This window comes from Pelophylax lessonae (genome assembly GCF_965119305.1).
Source record: "Pelophylax lessonae genome assembly, chromosome: 1".
NCBI classification, from domain to species: domain Eukaryota; kingdom Metazoa; phylum Chordata; class Amphibia; order Anura; family Ranidae; genus Pelophylax; species Pelophylax lessonae.
In genome coordinates this window covers 607260739-607282107 of record NC_138768.1, presented here as the reverse complement: position 1 = coordinate 607282107, position 21369 = coordinate 607260739, and the positions used below count along the sequence as shown (strand labels likewise).

Here is a 21369-nt window from a genome sequence, read left to right as displayed (position 1 = left end):
CCCATCTCTTCCACCACCATCCCTCTGCCTGATCCCATCTCTCCCACCACCATCCCTCTGCCTGATCCCATCTCTCCCACCACCATCCCTCTGCCTTATCCCATTACTCCACCACCATCCTTCTGCCTGATCCCATCCATCCACCACCATCACTTTAACTGATCCCATCTATCCAACACCGTCCCTCTGCCTGATCTCATCTCTCCCACCAACATCCCTCTGCCTGATTGCATCTCTCCCATCACCATCCCTCTGCCTGATCCCATTCCTCCACCACCATTCATCTGCCTGATCCCATTCCTCCACCACCATCCCTCTGCCTGATCCCATTCTTCCACCACCATCCCTCTGTCTGATCCCATTCTTCCACCAACATCCCTCTGCCTGATCCCATTCTTCCACCAACATTCCTCTGCCCGATCCCATTCTTCCACCAACATTCCTCTGCCCGATCCCATTCTTCCACCAACATTCCTCTGCCCGATCCCATTCTTCCACCAACATTCCTCTGCCCGATCCCATTCTTCCACCAACATCCCTCTGCCTAAACTCATCTCTCCCACCACCACCCCTCTGCCTGATCCCATCTCTCCACCACCACCCCTCTGCCTGATCCCATTCCTTCAGCACCATCCCTCTGCCTGATTCCATTCCTCCACCACCATCCCTCTGTCTGATCCCATCTCTCCACCACCATCCCTCTGCATGATCCCATCTCTCCACCACCATCCCTCTGCCTGATCCCATTCCTCCACCACCATCCTTCTGCCTGATCCCATTTCTCCACCACCATCCCTCTGCCTGATCCCATTCCTCCACCGCCATCTTTCTGCCTGATCTCATCTCTCCCACCAATATCCCTCTGCCTGATTCCATCTCTCCCATCACCATCCCTCTGCCTGATTCCATCTCTCCCACCACCATCCCTCTGCCTGATCCCATTCCTCCACCACCATCCCTCTGCCTGATCCCATTCCTCCACCACCATCCCTCTGCCTGATCCCATTCCTCCACCACCATCCCTCTGTCTGATCCCATTCTTCCACCAACATCCCTTTGCCTGATCCCATTATTCCACCAACATTCCTCTGCCCGAGCCCATTCTTCCACCAACATTCCTCTGCCTGATCCCATTCTTCCACCAACATCCCTCTGCCTAAACTCATCTCTCCCACCAACATCCCCTGCCTGATCCTATTCCTTCGCCACCATCCCTCTGCCTGATCCCATCTCTCCACCACCACCACCCCTCTGCCTGATCCCATCTCTCCACCACCACCCCTCTGCCTGATCCCATTCCTTCAGCACCATCCCTCTGCCTGATTCCATTCCTCCACCACCATCCCTCTGTCTGATCCTATCTCTCCACCACCATCCCTCTGCATGATCCAATCCATCCACCATCATCAGCCCTGTGCCTGATCCCATCCATCCACCACCATCCCTCTGTCTGACCCCATCTCTCCACCACCATCCCTCTGCCTGATCCCATCCTTTCACCACCATCCCTCTGCCTGATCCCATCTCTGCACCACCATCCCTCTGCCTGATCCCATTACTCCATATGATAGTATACTGGAAGGAAGAGGTTCTCTTTATGGAGATATTAGACCTCCTTCAACCAGAGTAATACAGGAGGAGATGTGTTACTGGCCATCACCAGCTGAAAACTGAGGGGGAAAAGCCTGAAAAAAAAGAAAACTGATCGGTATGCTGCAATATATAACATTTTTGGTTTTGAGTTTAATACCGCTTTAAGTATGCCACATTTTCTTCCCTAACTGTACCGTTTCTGCTAATGGTGTTCTACCTAAATAAAAGTACAAAATGTGCCGGGGACACATCTGAGAGGTTCAAAGGTTATTCAAGTGGAACCCAATGAATGCAGCTCAGAACTGGGAACTGAAGAAGTAAATGTCTTTTATTGTACTCTTTATAGGTAAGTCATCTAGTGTATAGCATGCTAATTCATTATGAAATCCCAATGAAACTTCCTTTTCCAGGAAATATCTGTGGCTTTTCAATCAGCATTCGCCCAAACTTGATAAGCAACTTATAACATGTAGCCAATTTTAGTGCTAATCAAAGTAAACAAACCCAGGTGTTTCCATCATAAACCACAAAGTTCTAGAAAAGTTAACAGAGCATCAGGAAAGTGGCCAACATTCTAGAAACAACAAGAAACCTCAGGTTGGCAACTTCACAGAGAAGTGGCAAAGAATCCCATGAAACATCTAGCTGTCTGCTTTACACTTGGACTAAATTTAGTATTAACTTGTCATTGATGTGTCTAGCACACCTCTTCATACAGCATACTAGTTCATTTCATATAGTAACAAGGGGATCAATTCATAAACTTTGTATAAAAAAGATGCAACAGTGGAGATGTTACCCACGTTACCATATCCCTGCTGATGTGCATATAGATTGAACAAAACTGAAGCAGTATTAAACCCAAAAGCAAATATTTCTTATATTGCTGCTTACCAATTCCTAGATGTGGTGGCTGCATTCCTTGTCCTTTTAGGCTCTCTTTCCTTAAAGAGGAAGTAAACTTCCATCATTAAGTTTTTCCTATAGGTAAGCCTATATTAACGCTTACCTATAGGTAGTGTAAATATCTCCTAAACATGTACCGTTTAGGGGATATTTACTGACCTAGCAGCCAGTTATGTCACTGGCGCATTCACTCTGGAGGAACGGCCGTCCGTGCCGTTTCTTCAGAGCAGTGTGCCGTGACTGGCGGCTCCCGCGCGCATGCACAGGAGTGACATCATCGCGGCTCTGACCAGTCAGAGCCAGAGCCACCAACCTGGAAGGAAGACTGGGTATAGATGGATGCTGCCTCCAGCGATGGCATTGTTTTGCTAAAACGCTATGTTTTCAGGTAAGTTTAACATAATGTGCTAGTATGCGATCCCACTGCTGCAGCCACTCCCTGCTGCCTTCTCTCCCTGTGACAGCAGTAGGGGGGGGGGGGGGGAGTTCCCCATACTAGCTGTCACTTTTTGAAAACAGCACCACTCATTCACAGAGTTCTGTGTGTGAATGAACTACAAGTCCAGTTATCTTCTGCAGCTGTCGGCTTGTAGTTTTCAATGAACTACCACAAACTGATCTTTGCAAGTCTCCAGACTTTACCATACATATAAGCCGTGTGTGGGGAACTGTGTCAAATGCTTTTGCAAAATCGAAATACAGTACGTCCACAGCCACCCCTCTGTCCAAGGTTTTACTTACCTTCCCAAAAAAAGAAATCAAGTTTGTTTGACAACTTCTGTCTTTTATGAGTCCATGCTGGCTGTTGCTTATCATTTTAACCACTTGCCGCCCGCCCTATAACAGATTGATGGCGGCAAAGTGGTTGTACTATACTGACTGGCCGTCATATGACAGGCACGAGTAGAGGAGAGCCAATCTGCGGCTCTCCTGACAGGGGGGATCTGTGCTGGTAAACAGAGCATTGATTACCAGTGCAGACCCTTGGGGGGTGCCACTAGAGCCATCAGGGATTGCCCACCCATGGCCACCAGGGATGGCAATCAGAGCTCAGGGACACTTTCAGTGCCCTTCCCATCAGAGCTGCCCATGATTGCCATCTATCAGTGCTACCCACCAGTGCCCATCATTGCAATCTATCAGTGTTACCCACCAGTGCCCATTATTGCCCACCAGTGCTCATCTGTGCCACCTATCAGTGCCCACCAATGCTGCATATCAGTGCCACCTATCAGTGCTTCATATTAGTGCCACCCCATCAGTGCCTCCTCATCAGTGCCTGTCAGTGCGGCCTCATCATGGCTCATCAGTGCAGGAAAAAACGTATCTATTTACAAAATTTTATAACAAACAATAAAAACATTTTTTTTTTTTTTAACTTTTTGGTCTTTTTTTATTTGTGTAGCAAAAAGAAAAAAACCTTGTGGTGATCAAATATCACCAAAAGAAAGCTCTATTTGTGGGTAAAAAAGGACATAAAATAGGTTTAGGTACAGTGTTGCATGACCGCGCAATTGTCATTTAAAAGGCAACAGCGCTAAAAGCTGAAAATTGACCTGGGCAGGAAGGGGGTGAAAGTGCCCTGTATTGAAGAAGTTAAGGTACAATAAAACAAATATGTGTAAAAAGTCACATGGTTCGTTTTACTCTAGCTACCACAGCCTGAGTAGAAAAGCCTGCCCACTGCCGGCATGATGTGAAGAAGGACCCTTGCTTTTGGTGAGGAAGCAGTGGTCTGTCTACAGAAGTCTGACACATCCTCTCCAATCAGAGGTTAGCATGAGCTCTGCTAAATTTCCCAATAGCAGCTATTGGACAAGTTTTGAAACATGATTTCCCCTACTTCCTCGTAGTGGTCAATCACTAACCATATATACTCTCTCAGGACAAGCAAAGGTGATGCATAACAATTAACACTGTTGTTGACTGATCAGCCGCTAACCACAAATACCCTCTTAGCACAGCTGAACTTGATAGTTGTCAAGAACTGAAGGAAATGTGGTTTCAAGCTGGGTCTGTCAAACGTAGGCAAGGGGAACAGGCACAAGATATTGTAGTAGTGGATAAGGAGGTCACAGTACTGTCGCTACCATTGGAGTACTATTTTCACACCTTGCTAATAATCATCAGATAATGTTAGAGCCGGTTCACACTACCAACTACCACGACCAGAAAGTCGCCCCATGAAGGAGCGACTTTTTAGCTCGACTTTGAAGAGACTTGCAAGAGACTTGAAAGAGACTTAAATGATAGGCGACTTTGTCTGTGGGGAATGCCTGGCTAATCTTTTTCTTCTTCCTGGAAAGTCTGATTACAATCGCTTGAAAATAGATAATGATCTGACTTAGAGGGGACCCCCATTGAAGTCTATGTGCACAAGTCGAATAGAGGTCGCCTTGAAGTAGTACAGGAACCTTTTCAGAAGTCGGAGCGACTTCAGTAGTGCATATTAAGACGGCTCTCATTCATTTAAATTGAATTTGTAATGACAAGAGACTTGGGGCGACTTGAGGGCACACAAGTCACGTCCCAAGTTGGAGTAGTGGGAACCGGCTCTTAAGCCCCGTACACACGCAACGATAATCGGCCGACCGATCATCCGTCTTTTGTCCAGAGTTGTGTTTTGTTGGTTGGAATGTGCCTAGACTGCACACAAATTTTCTTGCCCAACAAAATTCTTCTTCAGAAGTGATGTCATTTGTTGGGTTGCTTTCTTTGTGTTCTTTCTTCACTGAGCATGCCCAGAGTTGCTCATCAGATTTTTCCTTGTCGAAATCTGTACTGACTGCACGAAAATCGGCCATTGTGTTGACGGCCAACAAAAATTTTATAGTCTGCACACCAGATTATTTTCGGCCGAAAAGTTGGAGTTGGTTGTCGGAAGCATCATACTAACAAGCCGAAAATCGGCAGATCGGTCATCGGACGAAAATTCCCTGCCGATTTCCGACGTGTGTGTACGAGGCTTTAATGTATAGCTCCAGGCAGGACGCCTCTTCAGCCAGAAATTGATTATTAATGTCTTTTAAAAAAGGATAGAACATCTGGATTTGCTCATTATGGAAAATGTTCCATCAAAACTATCTTCCATGTTAACCCTACCAGTTATGATTTTCCCTTATGACTTTCATCAAAGTGTAACCCTTTAATGTTGGCATTCCTTTTAGAAGTTTGTAACATGGAGCATCTGACACGTTTATGAGCCCCAAGTTAAACATTAGTCACATGTAGTCAGCAGATCATTATTTTGTACGCTGTCCTTGCATTACTATTGTTACCGACTGATCAACATCCAAGATTCCTACAGAAAATAGATGTGGGCTGATAGGAAACTAACAGAAGCCAGTCTGTCTCTGAACACAAATGACTGTAACATCATATTTCATGACAAAAATGGGTCTCTGACTTTTGAAAGGCATGTGTTTAAGTCAAGTTTCACAGCTCATATAAACACAACACTACATGGTGAAATTCTAAATAGCCCAAGACTTTGGATAGTCATGGATGAATGCCTTGGAATTGGGTGGGCTACAATTCATCCACTGACTATGGGCTAAACATGTTTAACATTCAGCACAAACATGGCTAATAGCAATACTACTTGTATATTAAAAACATGTGACACACCGATTCATTTGGTTTCTTTTTCTACTCAGAAAAATGTATGGGAGATTTTTACAGTCTTTGTCTATAGCCATATTCAACCTAAAACAAAACAGTAACATATTTCAGATTACCAATTCTTCTTAGATGTGGTGGTTGCATTAATTTGTGTTTTTAGGCTTTTTTCCTAAACTTTCAACTTTTTCAACCACGTCAATACTGGGCACCCTCACCCTCTTCCTGCCCAGACCAATTTTCAGCTTTCAGCACTGTCACACTTTGAATGACAATTGCAACACTGTACCCATATGACATTTTTTTGGGATAGATAGAGCTTTTTTTTTTTTTTTTGGTAGTATTTAATCACCACTGTTTTTTTTTTTTTTTTGCTACACAAATGAAAACTTCGGAAAAAAAAAAAAAACGAAAAATCTTTTAAGTTTCTGTTTTAAAAGTTTGCAAATAAGTAATAACATAACATAGTTACATAGTTTGTGAGGTTGAAAAAAGACATCAGTCCACCCAGTTCAACCTATGATGTGTGTGTGTGTTTGCTGTTACATTGTGGTCTTTAAGGTGCCCATCTAATAGTTTTTTGAAACTATCTATGCTCCCTGCTGATACAACTGCTTGTGGAAGAGAATTCCACATCCTTACTGCTCTTACAGTGAAGAACCCCTTACGTATTTGAAGGTTAAACCGTTTTTCCTCTAGTTTTAGTGAGTGGCCACGTGTCTTATTGTATTCCCTTTCTCTGAAAAGTTTGTTCCTTATGCTAGGGTCGCCAGTACAGTATTTATACATTGATATCATATCCCCCCTCAATCGTCTCTTCTACAAAGAGAACAAGTTCAGTGCTTGTAGTCTTTCCTCATAGCTGATGTCCTCCATTCCCCTAATTATTTGTGTTGCTCTTCACTGGACTTTCTCCAGTTCCAGCACATCCTTCCTGAGGACCGGTGCCCAGAACTGGACAGCATACTCCAGATGTGGCTGGACCAGAGTCTTGTAGAGTGGGGGAATAATCTCTTTATTTCTGGAGTGAATCCCCTTTTTTATACATCCCAGTATTCTGTTGACTTTGTTTGCAGTGGAATTCATATGGATCTTCAAAACTGATCCTACCTGATATCATAAGACTAAGACCAATGCTTCCCCAATCCCTGTTAAAGCAAAATAACAAAGCATATTCTTATATAAAGTGTACATATCTCAATCCATAGCACCTAGTGTAGACCCTGGCTGTTCGCTCCTTCCTCTGTTCTCTGCATCTATGACTTTACCAACTTTAGGCAATCCACTGTGATACCCACCCTCTTCCCAGCACATAGCAGGTGACCGCCAGCCTGAGATGTGCATTTTTCTCAATGAGACTGTATAGAGGGGTGTGTGTCCATTTCCTCCACTAAGGTGTTAGATTGCACTCAAACCTCTGCTCTGTGCTGTCCAGTGCGTGATATCAGAAGCTGAGAAATACCATCTGCTCTGGAGAATTTAGAGGGATCTGGACCTACAGATTGTGGGAGGACTTACTATATCATTGTTTTTTACCTGAGGCTTGTAACTTCCAATGGTTTATGTAAGAGTTTATCGCTACTTTAACCAGGGCAAGATAGCTTTTACAGCCACATACAACAAAACGTTTTCAGACTTAAAGCGGAAGTATACTCCGCCATTAAACTTTTACCTACAGGTAAGCCTATAATAAGGCTTACCTGTAGGTAAAATTAATATCTCCTAAACCTGCACAAATTAGGAGATATTCGCCCTGCATGCAGCCGCTGAGACCAGCGGCGCATGCGCTCTGAAGGTCTCTCTTTCATTGACGCTCCTGGTATTCATAACCATTGGGACGTCCAAAAGCAGTATTAACCACTTACTGACCGCCCACGCAGATTTACAGGGGCAGTGCGGCTCACCTGCGCATAATCACTTAGATCTACGTGATTACGTGCTCGAGGTGCTAGCGGCGCGAGCGTGCCACCAGAGTCATGCTTCTGCTGTAATTCCAGACCCTTATCCGAGCATGCAGCCCGGCAGGACAGAAAAGGGGGGGAGACCATAGCAAGCTCCCCCATGGTAATGGGGCCAGGGTTGTGGGGGTCTGCTGGCTGGGGGCTTATCAGATCCCGCCCCCCTCCCCCATGTGAATGAACACCTACCCATTTACCAAAAAAGTGGCAAAAAGTAATAAACACAAAGTTTTTGACAATTCCCTTTTTTTTTTTTTTTTTTTTTTTTTTTTTTTAAATAAAGTGTCCCTGATGTAAATCTACTGTCAGTCCCGACGCTTGCAAAAAGCCAGAACCCAGGGGAAAAAAAAAAAAGAGCTCCACTCGCGAGGACAGATGGCAACCGAATGCCTCCTCACAAACTGCATGCTTGGATAAGGGCCTGGTATGCATTTTTCATTTTGCATAAATACCGCATAATCGTAAGTTCTTTTTTTGTATGAATTGGACTTAATTTACCGAATGCTATCATTTATGCATATGAGTCACGTGACTGTGTTATCGCATGTGTTTAACGTTAATGAATTGCCCCATAGACCCAATGGGTATAACACTACCGACCTCATACTTCAAATCAGTCTTGATAACCATCTCTGGAGCTTCTTTGTTCCCCAACGAAATCTTCACCCACGTTTCTTCTCCGACTCTTCCTTTTCCACTCCTGCCCACCCCCCACCTTTTTTTTTTTTCCCTTCAACTCCATTTCATCTCATCAACTATAAAATACAAGCAATCTAAATACAAATTATCTTTAAATTAAACTTTATCTTATAAATTAATTAAAAAAAAAAAACAACTCCTTTACAAAATTCAGACATGTTTGATAAACATTGCTATCTGTTTCACGTGATCACACTTTTCACAAATTTTGCATCTATGGCAGGGATATCCAACCTTTTGACCTTCCTGGGCCACATTGGAAGAGGAAAAATACACTAACAATAAGGCTAAGTTCACATGTAGGCGTTTTGGGGCGTTTTTCTGCTCTAGGATCAGCTCAAAAAACGCCCAAGGCAAATCCTTTTAATTTCAATGGCCCCTGTTCACATCTGAGCGCTTTGATGTTTTAAGCAAAAAGGCCAAAGCTCAAAAAAGTACATGAGCTTCTTTTTGGGCAGATTACAGGTGTTTTTATTTTTTTCCATTGGTCACTTGTCAACCTAAAAACGCCTGCACAAAAACACCTGTAAAAACACCTAAAAAAAAGCCTAAAAAACGCCTGTAAATAGCAACGCCAAGATGTGAACGTAGCCTAAGGCTAGCTGATGAGCAGAAAAGGTCCGGTTGATCACAGGTTAGCAATCACTGATATAGACAAAGTGCCTGAGAAATAAAACTTAATTTTTTTTGTAAATTTTTTTATATAAAAAGTAAAATAAGAAGGCAAAATAAAACTAGTGTGATATTTGATGCTGTGTTTGATAAACTAACGCCACAATATCTGGCTCAATGGATGGAGTAGCAATTTTCAATGAATTCTCAAGGTATTTATCAGATAGTTTGGTTCTAGTTTTGCCCTTTGTGTGCTTCATCTTTGAAAATAGTTGCTTACAAATATAGATGCTGCTAAAAAATGATGACATGAATAAGGCGCGATTGTGAAGAGTGGGAAATTTTTCTTTGGGAAGACAATATTTATAAAAGTCCAGAAAAGAGACAATGTCAATTTTTTCTCTGGCCGCATGTGTTCTTTAACCTCCCTGGCGGTATGATTCTTTCGGATTTTCGGGTGCTAAAAGCGGTACCATTATTTTGCATGTAATTCTTGTGAATGAGCAGCCCAAACCAACTGTATACATTTATTATATATATATATAATAAATGTATACAGTTGGTTTGGGCTGCTCATTCACAAGAATTACGTATATATATATATATATATATATATATATTGACAGAAAGTCAGGTAAATCTGTGAGTGTTGTCACAGATGGGAGATACACTTCTGCTTGGTTTAGACAATTCACCAATTACTATAGGGTGTCGGCTGCAGAAGCCAGCAGAAATGTCTAAAGACGTTGAACAGACTTCAGCTGTTCAGAATGAGGAAGTGAAGGCCTCTATAATTTGTCCAAAGAAAGTCTATTGATGGCTGCCTCCTGAAGCTGTGTGAGCTGGGGATAGGAGAGCAGTCAGATGAATGCATCCTGAAGCGATGTGCGCTGTGAAGGATAAAAAGACTGAAGACTTCTCAAGGTGAGGTCTTGGATTGTTTTCTATGTGGAGAGAAAAACAATGATCATTTTCTATGGGAAGAAACAATGAACTATTTCTATGTGAAGAGAAAAAATAAATGGACTATTGATTGTTTGCTGTAGGATCAGCAAAGTCTGCCCAACAGTAGGTTGGGGACAGACTCCGTAGGTAGGTTCCTGTGTGTGAGAAGGTAGCCGCCCACAGTGGCAAGGATTTATTTTGTGTTTTATTTTATTTTTGATGTTTTGATGCTTGCACTTGTGTGAAGAAAAATTGCAAGAATAAAACCATACACTGTTGTTTGCAACCACTTCTCGGCTATATCCCTGTGTAACGAACCCCAAAGGGGGTCATCCACACCCGCCACTGAGCTAATCCCTCACATAATATATATATATATATATATATATATTATACATAAAAAGTACAGTAAAACTGCAGGAAAGGGCACTGGGGGGGGCAAACTAATATGATTTTTTTATTTTGAACTGTATCAGTGTGTTTGGTGTGTTTTTACATTTGATTTTGCCATACCTCACGTCACAGGAGACGATCGGGAGGAAGATCCGCCGCGAGACACCGCCGGGACATATAGCTGAATCCCGGTGACAAGGTAAGTAACCTCTCTTACAGGATCCAGCGATGCTTCTGGTGGTACCCCGAGTGTGGCTCAGGGTTACCGCTTTTGGCTCTGAAATGTAACCCCGAGCCACGCTTGGGAATACGCATTCTCACAAAAAAATATTTTTTTTATAATTTTATGATTTTGTTTTGGGCCACAGGTTGGGCACCCCTGATCTACTGAATTGACAGACAATTTTGCAGACTGTTACCACTATTTGTTTCAACTTTTACATTAAAAAAACAAAATGTAATGAAAAGAAAAAAAAAAAATTTACCCCTTGGGTGAAATCACTGGAGAAAGTTAACTTTGAATGAAGAGATAGATGCACAAGTTAATTTGAAGCCATGATCAGAACTTACATGTATCAATCGTAACTTGTCTGCAAATTGATTTTTCCCACAGAAGGCAGAAATCTAAAAGCAGAGACCGTAACAGTTATACTTTTAATGTCACTAACCTCTACAAATATTAGCACTACAGCCAACAAAATTCTTTGGTTATTTGGGGGAGCCAAACGAGCCAAGCTCCAATTACATTATGAGTCGGGAGACAGATGTTGAAACAAGTATGCATGGCGATTAGATGCCAATATTCAAAGAAAATTCCTTGTGAAAAGGTTCTCATATGACTGGTATGAATTCTATTTATAGAATAACCCCAGTGAAGTTTTCAAAAGATTTTGGCATTTTGTACCAAAATATATACTTAAACCGTGAAAAAACAAAACTAAATATATATTCAATTTTGCAAACTATACAGAGATCATACATTTGACACAAGACGTTATTAGGTATAAAATATTTATCACTAAAATATGTTTGGAGGCCTCAATTATTGGTATTTTAAATAAATCAAACATAGATTTGATTGGGTTCTCATAATCTCAAATATCAGTTTGTGTGCCATGAATGATGTCTCGTTCACCCAAATTCTACTTAAAACCAATTTTCCTACATACTTTTTACATCGGCTTACTAGGAAAATCAATGTTTTATTATAATTAGCATATTCCCAATACCAGATTTATGACACTATTTCACTGGCCCCCAACCATTAGATCATGTACCACATGAGGCTCTCCACTGTCTCCTGTCTAACGTACAGTAAGAAAGTAAAGCCCTGGCTTTATTAGTGAAACAGCATCCATCAAATAAAGAATTCCCCAACCCTCCTTCCGAAAAGAAAAACAAATGCAATTCCTCTTTCCTCGATTCCTCGACCAGCATGAATGGCCCACACACAGTACAGTACAAAAAGCTGATGACACAACATAATGAACAACTGTACAACTATAGTGTACATAACATTTACAAAAACTATGGTGAATGTAAACCTGTCACAAACAAAGACGATCAACAAGAAAGAATTATTGAAAACTGAATGTGATGATGAACAACTGGCAACAGTATATACAAGTCTGAACCTGCAATATTAGGCCCATTTCACACTGGTGGAGTCCGCTTATCCCCACTGAGCAGGTGAATGACAGGTCCGTATTCGCTCCGCTGATGCAAAGCAGACATGGACACATCTTGCTGTTCACTATGGGATCTAAATAGACCGCCTGTCCATCAGTGGTTGGTCCAATTGAGTATGCTTGAAAGCCTGACAGGTGGACCTGATCAGTCGTCAGTGTGAAAGGTGCCTTACTGCAAATTTACTTAAAACACACCTGTCACTCCATGAAGAATCTATAAAACCAACTCAAGAATTCAGATAATGTCCCAGACTTCAAAACAGCTTTCACCATTCCTCCCAAAAAGTAAGGAAATCAAACTGAGGCCGGCCCACACAGATGTGAACTGGCTTCAAGCCTTTTGTTTCACATGTAATGCGAATCGGATGCAGTTAAAAACAGAACCGATTTGCATATATGTGAACCAGGGCTGAAAATAGGGATCGGAAATTGGTATCAGCAAGTACTTGAGGAAAGTATCAGTACTTGTACTCGGTCTTTAAAAACTGGTATCGGTAGTTGTAATCAGACTTTTGGACATTTAACGCAGCGCAGCTGTTTCAAAATTTTAAAAAATTCTGATCAGTGGGAGTGTATCACAGTTTCAGCTTGTTATGTCTCTGAAATTTCTATTTTATTCACCATCAGCCTCCTCCCACCTTGCTAGGAAAGCAGAACTTTTCCCAGAAATGCATTCAGGAATTGAGATCCTGTTGACAAACCTGTCAGTGTAAATTTATGTACTACAAACTGTTTTTCAGAGGACTAGGAGTAATGCTCTCTATGTGCCAGTACATTTTATAAATTATCTTTATTATGATATTGTGAGCAATAAAAATCTTTGTATTTTATTCAACAAATTTGTAATTCTTGGGTACCCTAAAAGTCTGCCTAGTTCAAAGCCCCATCTTTTTTCTCCTTCTCCCCTTTCCTACAGTAGGTAATGTAACTGCAGTTACCTAGACTACATGTTCAAGCAGCTACTTAACCACTTAAGCCCCGAAAGATTTTACCCCCTTCCTGACCAGGGCCAATTTTGCGATTCGGCACTGCGTGATTTTAATGGACAATTGCGCGGTCATGCGATGCTGTACCCAAACGAATTTGACGTCCTTTTTTTCCCCCACAAACAGAGCTTTCTTTTGGTGGTATTTGATCACCTTTGCAAGTTTTTGATCATGCGCTATAAACAAAAAAATAGCGACAATTTTGCAAAAATAATATTTTTCAAATTTTTTTATATGAAATTCCCCCCCCAAAAAATTTAAAAATCAACATTTTTAACATTTTAGGCCAATTTGTTTTCTGCTACATATGTTTGGTAAAAAAAAAAAATCACAATAAGTGTATTTTGATTGGTTTGCGCAAAAGTTATTGCGTTTACTAACTAAGGGAAAGATTTTTGTCATTTTTATTGTTTTTTTTTTTTTTTTTTAACGAGTAATGGCGGTGATCTGCGATTTTTTTTGCGGGACTGTGACATTGCGGCGGACAGATCGGACCCTTGACTGACATTTTTGACACTTTTGGGGTTACCAGTGACATTACTACAGTAATCAGTGCTATACATATGCACTGTTACTGTAAAAATGACACTGGCAGTGAAGGGGTTAACTTTATTTGAGAGGGAGGGGTTAAGTGTGTCCCTAGGGGCGTGATTCTTACTGTGATTGGATGTGGCTGTGTAACAGCACAGATCAACAGTCCTACATAGCAGGACCGAATGATCTGTGCTGTTACACAGGGGAGAATGACAGGCGGCTTTGTTTACATTAGCCGCCTGCCTTTCCGCCTGCCTTTCTCCCGCTATAACCGGCGATCGCGAGTGACATCGGGTCCGCCGGTCACTCGCGGGGGGGGGGGGGGGGGGTCTGTGACCAAGCGGGAGCGCGCTCCCTAGACCCTCACAGGCTAGCGACGTAGACCTACGTCGCTTTGCCTGTGAGGGGCTGACTGCCGACGTAAATAGTCGTTAGGCAGTCGGCAAGTGGTTAATCATGTCAGTCGCTCTTTTGTGGGGGGCAACATTAACAGTAGAGATGAGCTAGGGCGTGTTCGGGTTCGTACGTGCCCGCGCAGACTCCGCCATGCCTTTCCGAGGTCCCTCAGGAAGGACAAAGAGGTAATCCGGCTCGCGAAAGAAAACAGCGGACGACAGGTGAACCCTGATCACCCAGACAACATTCCAGGAATGCAAAGCAACCCCCTCAGGATGCTCAGGCTTCGCACAGAGCAAAAAGCACGACAACGTCCTCAACAAGGTGAAAGTCCGAGACAACCTTAGGGAGGAAGGACGGGTGAGGTCGCAAGACCACCCTACCCTTGTGAACCACCGGGTAGGGAGAGCGGCAGGACAATGCCGCCAATACTGACACCCAGCGAGCCAAAATGATCGCCACAAAAGAAGGGCAATCTGACCCGACAGCAGAGGCAACGACATCTCCTTGACGTAGCCAAAGGGGACACGCTGCAACACGGACAGAACCAAGTTCAAGTCCCATGGAGGCAAGGGCGCCCCCCGAGGGGGGGCCAAAAGACGCACACCTCGAACAAGGGTGCGAATGAGGAATGAGACGCCATAGGGCGCCGAAAAAAGAACAGCCAGTGCCGAAACCTGGCCTGGTATCGTGGCCATCGCCAAACGCTGGTCCACACCAGTCTGAAAGAAAGCCAACACTCTTGACACCGAGCATGAGCGAGGGGAGAACCCCCTGGACACACACCAGGTAAAGTATGCTTTCCAAGCACGGTAACAAATATTACCGGACGAGGCTTTTCCAGCCGTGAGTAGAGTAGGAATGACCTCAGGGGAGAGACCCCAGTCCACAGGACCCGGCTTCCAACAGCCAGGACGTTACAGTCAGCGACTGTAAAGCAGGAAGGAAGATCGGCCTTCGAGACAGAAGGGCTTCCCGCAGTGCCAGGTGCCACAGAGGCACGACTGCCATATGAACGATGTCCATGTGCCAGGACCGGTGAGGCCAGTCTGGAGCCACCGGAAATAACGCGTGCGGTTTTAGGCCAACCTGTGAAGGAACCTTGACCGCAACTGAAGTGAAGGAACGGCATACCGCAGACGAAGCTGATGCCAAAGTGCCACTAACGCGTCCGAGGCGGCCGCCCGAGGATCGCGCGTGCTCGTCACGACCCTTTCCACAAGGTTGTCCAGCCGAGACGCAAAACAGATCCACATTAGGGGATCCCCACCTCGCACACAGCGTCAGGAAGAATTCCGGGCATAGGGACCATTCCCCCTGGTCCAGGGTCTGGCGCTTCAGATAATCGACCTGCCAGTTCCCCACCCACGGAATGTGAACTGCCGTGAACGCCGGGACGTGAGTCGCGGCCCAAGACAGAACGTCGGTCACTTCCCGGGCCGCTCGGGCACACCCGGAGCCCTCTTGGAGGTTGATGTCAGCCACCACGGTGACATTGTCCGAACCGTCTGTACCCGAACCAGACGGACCCGAAGTCGTTCCGACCACTGGAGAAGGCAAAGCTGTATCGCTCACCATTCCAGAATGTCGATCGGAAGGGGGGATCCCACTCCCGACCAAGTTCCCTGGGCAAACAGGACGCCCAGAACACCACCCCAGCCCCGACGGACTGGCAGCCGTAGTGATCACCGACCATAGCAATCGGACGAAAAGACCTACCCCCCGACACAGCCGGGGACTGGAGCCACCACAGAAGATCCCTTCTGGTTTGGCGCTCAAGGAAACCCTCAGAGCCAAGACTGAGGATGCTTCTTCCCACGTGGCCAGAATCTCCACGTGGAGAGACCGCCTGGGAAAACTGAGTAAAAAGAATCGCCTCGAAGGTCGAGACCACTAACCCCAGGCACCGCATACAGGTCCTGAGAGAGTAGGAACGGGTGTCCCTGAGGGGCCTGACCCCTTCCTGAAGAGTCCGGAGCTCTTCCTCCGGCAGGAATACTCTAGCATGAGCAGAGTCCAGAACCATTCCCCGATAGGGAAGGCTAACGAAGGAGACAGCGTCGACTTCGGAACGTTGATGGACCAACCGAACTCCTGAAGCACCCGTACCGTGGTGGACAGGGCATTCAGCAGGTCCTGACTGACCCTCGAGCTTAACAGGAGATCATCCAGATATCCCAAGACCGCAACGCCCTGGGCTCTCAACAGGCCCAGAACAGGTGCCAGCACTTTGGTAAGAACCCGTGGGGCCGAAACGAGACCGAAAGGTAACGCCACGGACTGGCAACGGTCCACCGTAATGGCGAACCGAAGGAACCTCTGGTGACCTACGAAAATGGGGATGCGAAAGCACGCATCCTTCAGGTCGACAGAGGCCAGGAATCCTCCCGGGCTCAGGGCAACCCCACTGAGTGCAGGGATGCCATGCAAAACTCCCGAACACGCACGAAGCGGTTCAGAGCATACAAGTCCAGGATCGGACGCACTTCGCCCACCCCACTGGGCACAGTGAGCAAATCGGAGTAAAAAAACTCAGAAAACCTGTCCCGGTGAAGCACCGGGACCACCACCCCCTGGGCCAGGAGATCCTGCATGCGCCCAGGAGACAGCCGAAGAATTGTATCTCGTTCGAACGAGTTCCTAAACCCACCTGTCCCGAAGCAGAACAGCCAAGGCTGGAGGAAAAAACGCACAAAAACGTCCCCCCACCCCAGAAGCGGGTGAGGGCGTCCCTTCAGGCAGAAGCGGAATAGGGCGCAGAGCCGGCGTAGCCGGACCATCGCTACCCGCCCAGGGCTTCTTCTGGCCACCTTGGCCTTTCGAAGGGTCTGCCTTGGACTGCGACTTAGAGGCACGAAAGGACCCCTGAGAGGGTCGAAATGCGGGGCCCTGCTCGCCATGAAAGGACCGTTCTTCGGATTCTAGAACAACAGAGTGCTCTAGCCCCCAGTGACTCCATTCACCAGAGTATCTCAACTTCCCGTCCCTAGGATCCCGGAAAACCGGGGTATCCTCAGTGGAAACCAGGGTAACCTTGGTCAACACGGCCCCAGCGCGATCCACCTGGGGTGCCACGCACTAGCGCTCCTCCGTGGAGGGCGCAACGGGGTAAAAGCAGTGTAAACGGACCAGGCACCGTAAAGGGCTTTTATTCCTCCTTTTTTTTTTTTAAAAAACGCCATTGTTCAATCACAGTGTGATGAAATGCAGTAGGGCAGGGGAAAAAACCTGCGCCAACTAGCGGGTTCTATGTATCCCAAAGGATGATCTCTTATGGGAGGGAGCAGCTCATCTATGAGCGCAAGCTCTTCAGGCGAGTCTGGAGGAGACGTATCAACCCCTTCAACCTCTGCCTCCCCTGTAGACCCCAAAAGGTCTAGAGAAGAGCGAGACTCGGAAAGGGGCAAGCCAGGCACAGCAGCCACATCACCATCCGAAACAGAGGAGATAGATAACCTTGCCCGCTACTATGCAGAACGTTCAGCCATCCGCACCTCCATCCATTACATCAAAAATGTCACTACAGCGGCCAATTAGGCACAGCGGGGGGTTCAGCAGACCCAGGGTCCCCCACCAGGCTGGGGGGAACCAGCTATCCTGATATTTGAACAAAAGGTACTGGCCCTTTAAGCGCCGCGGGGAGCGCAGCCCACCGCAAAGCTCAAATATGAATTAGGAAGAATAGCCCAGTAAGGAATGGAGAGATCACCTGCAGAGCTCGCAGAGCGTTGCTACTGATCGCTGCTCCATAGAAAGAGGAAGCGAGGTCACTAAGGCTGAACTATACCTGCAGCAGGCTCAGGGAAAATGGCTGCCCATAGAAACCAATGGGGGCTTCTAGAAAATGGCCGCCCACATGTGCTCTGATCGAGCGGCCCGCCACCCACAAAAAAATGGCGGCGATCGGCGCCAAAAGCACCGCACTGCAACCCTGTGCGAGGCCCAGGGTGAAACCAGCATATCACACACAGTGAAAATGGCGGACCGCGCGGCGCTCAGCCGCAGCGGTCGCCGCCACACATGTCTGCACTTACATCTTCCAAAGTTATTCTCACAGCGGAGCGAGAGAGGCCCCCCCCCCCACAGCACAAATAAAGGCATGTAACCCCCATAGGGATCGCAGCAGGGAGCCCGCACACAACAGACATGGGAGGGGACACACAGCCACAGAGTGACACCCCAGACAGAGGGTCCCCACACAGAAGGTGCTTACCGTACCGGATGGCGTGGGGAGCCGTCTCCAGGCGACAAACCGCTATCCATAATGACAGGGAGTGCCGCAGCCAGGACGCAGTGGACCGCAGCACGAGACCGCAGAATGGCGTCCAGTGAGGTAGCCACCTCACAGGCAGCATCCCTGCAGCGAGCAGGGATGGGTCGTTCATGGCGCCAGGGCGAACCGTAGCTGAACGCTTGATGGCAGGCTGGGGATCCATCTGGCCCTCAGCCCTGGGATCCAGGGCGGCCAGTCCGAGACCCAGCTCCGCATGACACATCTTCATCAGAAGATCCCTATCTAAGAGCTGACAAAAAAACAGCTAGTAAAGTAAAGAGAAAAATACTTGAAATAAAATCAAAAAAGGGTAGAAGGCTGAGACTGAAGCCCCAGCACAGGAAAGCCTGCTACTCCTAAGCTAGGCAAGATCAAACTGAGTTGGGAATGCTGGTGCAGGGAGGTATTGACTAATGGGACAACCCCTAGGGGTGTGTCTATGCTAAAAGCTTTTGTTATTAACAAATCTTGTGCCTAGCTACTCCTGCGGAGCAAAGGTCAATACCCATTGGTGAAGACTTGTGAGTGGGCGGCGACTGTCGGAGGACGTAAGAGAAACGTGCTTTTAGTAGCTTTTTCCATTGGCATTAATGAGTGTTTAGCCGCGTTTCTCTGCCTCTATTCAAAATCAATGGCTGCCTATGAGAGCCGCCTTTAAACCGACTTTCAGCCCATTGATTTGAATAGAAGTCGCATCCAAGTGGGATCATAATGATCCAACCTGTGGTGCGTCTTGTGGTCTGAGGAGCTTGAAGTGGAACTCCACACCAAAAATGGTCTGATATGAATTTTGAGGGGAAACCCCACGCAAAAAAAAAAAAAAAAAAAAAAACAGCGTGGGGTCCCCCCCAAAATCCATACCAGACCCTTATCCGAGCATGCAGCCCCGCAGGTCAGGAAAGGGGAGGGAACAAGCGATGCCCCCCCACCCACCTGGACCATACTAGGCCACACGCCCTCAACATGGGGTGGGTGCTTTGGAGCAGGGGCTCTGTGCCCCCACCCCAAAGCACCCTGTCCCCATGTGGATGGGGACAAGGGCCTCTTCCCAACAACCCTGGGCGGTGGTTGGGGGGTCTCCAGTGTCCGACCCCCCCCCCATGTGAATCAGTATGGGGTACATAGTACCCCTTCGCATTCACCCCAAAAAAGACAGTGTAGTGTAAATTACAAAAAAAGGTTTTGAGAAGTCCTTGGTTAAAAAATCTTCCTCTGATCTTCTGCCGCAGGTCTTCTGTGCCTCTGGTCTTTTCCGCTGCCAACCCGGTCCCCCCCTGACGCTGTCTCCACAGATTATGCCAGCTCCGCTCTTTGCAGCTTCTTATATAGCCATTGGGCATGGCCAACCGGTGACGTCCCCTGGAGACCCCGCCCCTTTTGTCATCATATGACAATTAATGATGACACATAATGTGGGGTCTCCGAGTGACATCACCAGGTGGGCACGCCCCATGACTATATAAGAAGCCACAAAGAGCGGAGCTGGCACAATCACGGGAGACAGCATCGTTGGAGGACCAGGTTGGCAGCGGAGAAGATCGGAGGTACAGAAGACTGGAGGAAGAACACGGGAGGGAGAAGACCCGAGGAAGATTTTTATTAAAGGACTTCTCAAAATCGTCTCTTGTAATTTACATTATTACATTAATTTACATTATTATATTAATTTACATTACACTGCCTTTTTTGGGGTGAATGCGTAGGGGTACCCCATAGTCATTCACATAGGGGGGGGGTCAGAAACTGGGGACCTCCACAACCACTACCCAGGGTTGTTGGGAAGAGGCCCTTGTCCCCATCAACATGGGGACAGGGTGCTTTGGGGTGGGGGGTTAAGAACCCCCCCCCGCCCCAAAGCACCCACCCCATGTTGAGGGTGTGTGGCGTGGGTATGGTCCAGGATTGTAGGGGGAGCACTCGCTTGTCCCCTCCCCTTTCCTGACCTGCCGGGCTTCTGCATCGGGTCTTCTCCCTCCGGTGTTCTTCCTAGAGTCTTCTGTGCCTCCGGTGTTCTCCGCTGCGGTCTCCCCTGATTATGCCAGCTCCGCTCTTTGTGGCCTCTTATATAGCCATGGGGCGTGGCCACCCGGTGACATCACTCAGAGACCCTGCCCTATGTGTCATCACTCGTTGTCATGTGGGGTCTCCTGGTGACGTCCCTGGATTGCCACACCCCATGGCTATATAAGAAGCCGCAAAGAGCGGAGCTGGCATAATCACAGGAGACAGCATCGGAGGAGGACCGGGTTGAAAGCGGAGAACACCGGAGGCACAGAAGACCAGAGGGAGAAGACCGGTGGAAGAATACCTGAAGCAGAAGACCTGAGGCAGAAGAACAGAGGAAGATTTTTAATAAAGGACTTCTCAAAACCGTCTCTTGTAATTATTTACACTAAACTGCCTTTTCTGGGGTGAATGGGTATTGGTACAATGTACCCCATACTCATTTACATGGGGGGGGGCTGGGATCTGGGGGCCACCTTCTTAAAGGGGGCTTCCAGATTCCAATAAACCCCCTGCCCGCAGACCCCCAAAACCACTGCCCAGGGTTGTTGGGAAGAGGCCCTTGCCCTTAACATTATGTCATCAACATTAGGACAAGGTGCTTTGGGGAGGGGAGGTGCAGAGCCCCCTCCCCCATGCTGAGGGCGTGTGGCCTTGTATGGTCCAGGAGGGAGGTGGGCGCTTGCTTATCTCCTCCCCTTTCCTGACCTGCCTGCATGACCGGGAAGGGTCTGGTACGGATTTTTTTTTGGGGGGGGGGGGGG

At 46.7% G+C, this 21369-nt stretch overlaps 1 protein-coding gene across 2 annotated transcripts in view; it reads right to left on the bottom strand.

Annotated features, from left to right (window-relative positions):
* AIMP1 (aminoacyl tRNA synthetase complex interacting multifunctional protein 1) overlaps positions 1-21369 on the bottom strand; it is a 135259-nt gene that overhangs the window by 108229 nt on the left and 5661 nt on the right. Inside the window, exon 2 of one of the 2 annotated variants that reach the window (XM_082256984.1) lies at positions 11295-11348. The exons of the other annotated variant lie outside the window; for it this stretch is intronic. Within the exon in view, the coding sequence (XP_082113110.1) occupies positions 11295-11296 (2 nt within the window). The 5' untranslated portion in view covers positions 11297-11348. The remainder of the gene's footprint in view (positions 1-11294; positions 11349-21369) is intronic. 2 annotated transcript variants of the gene reach the window in all.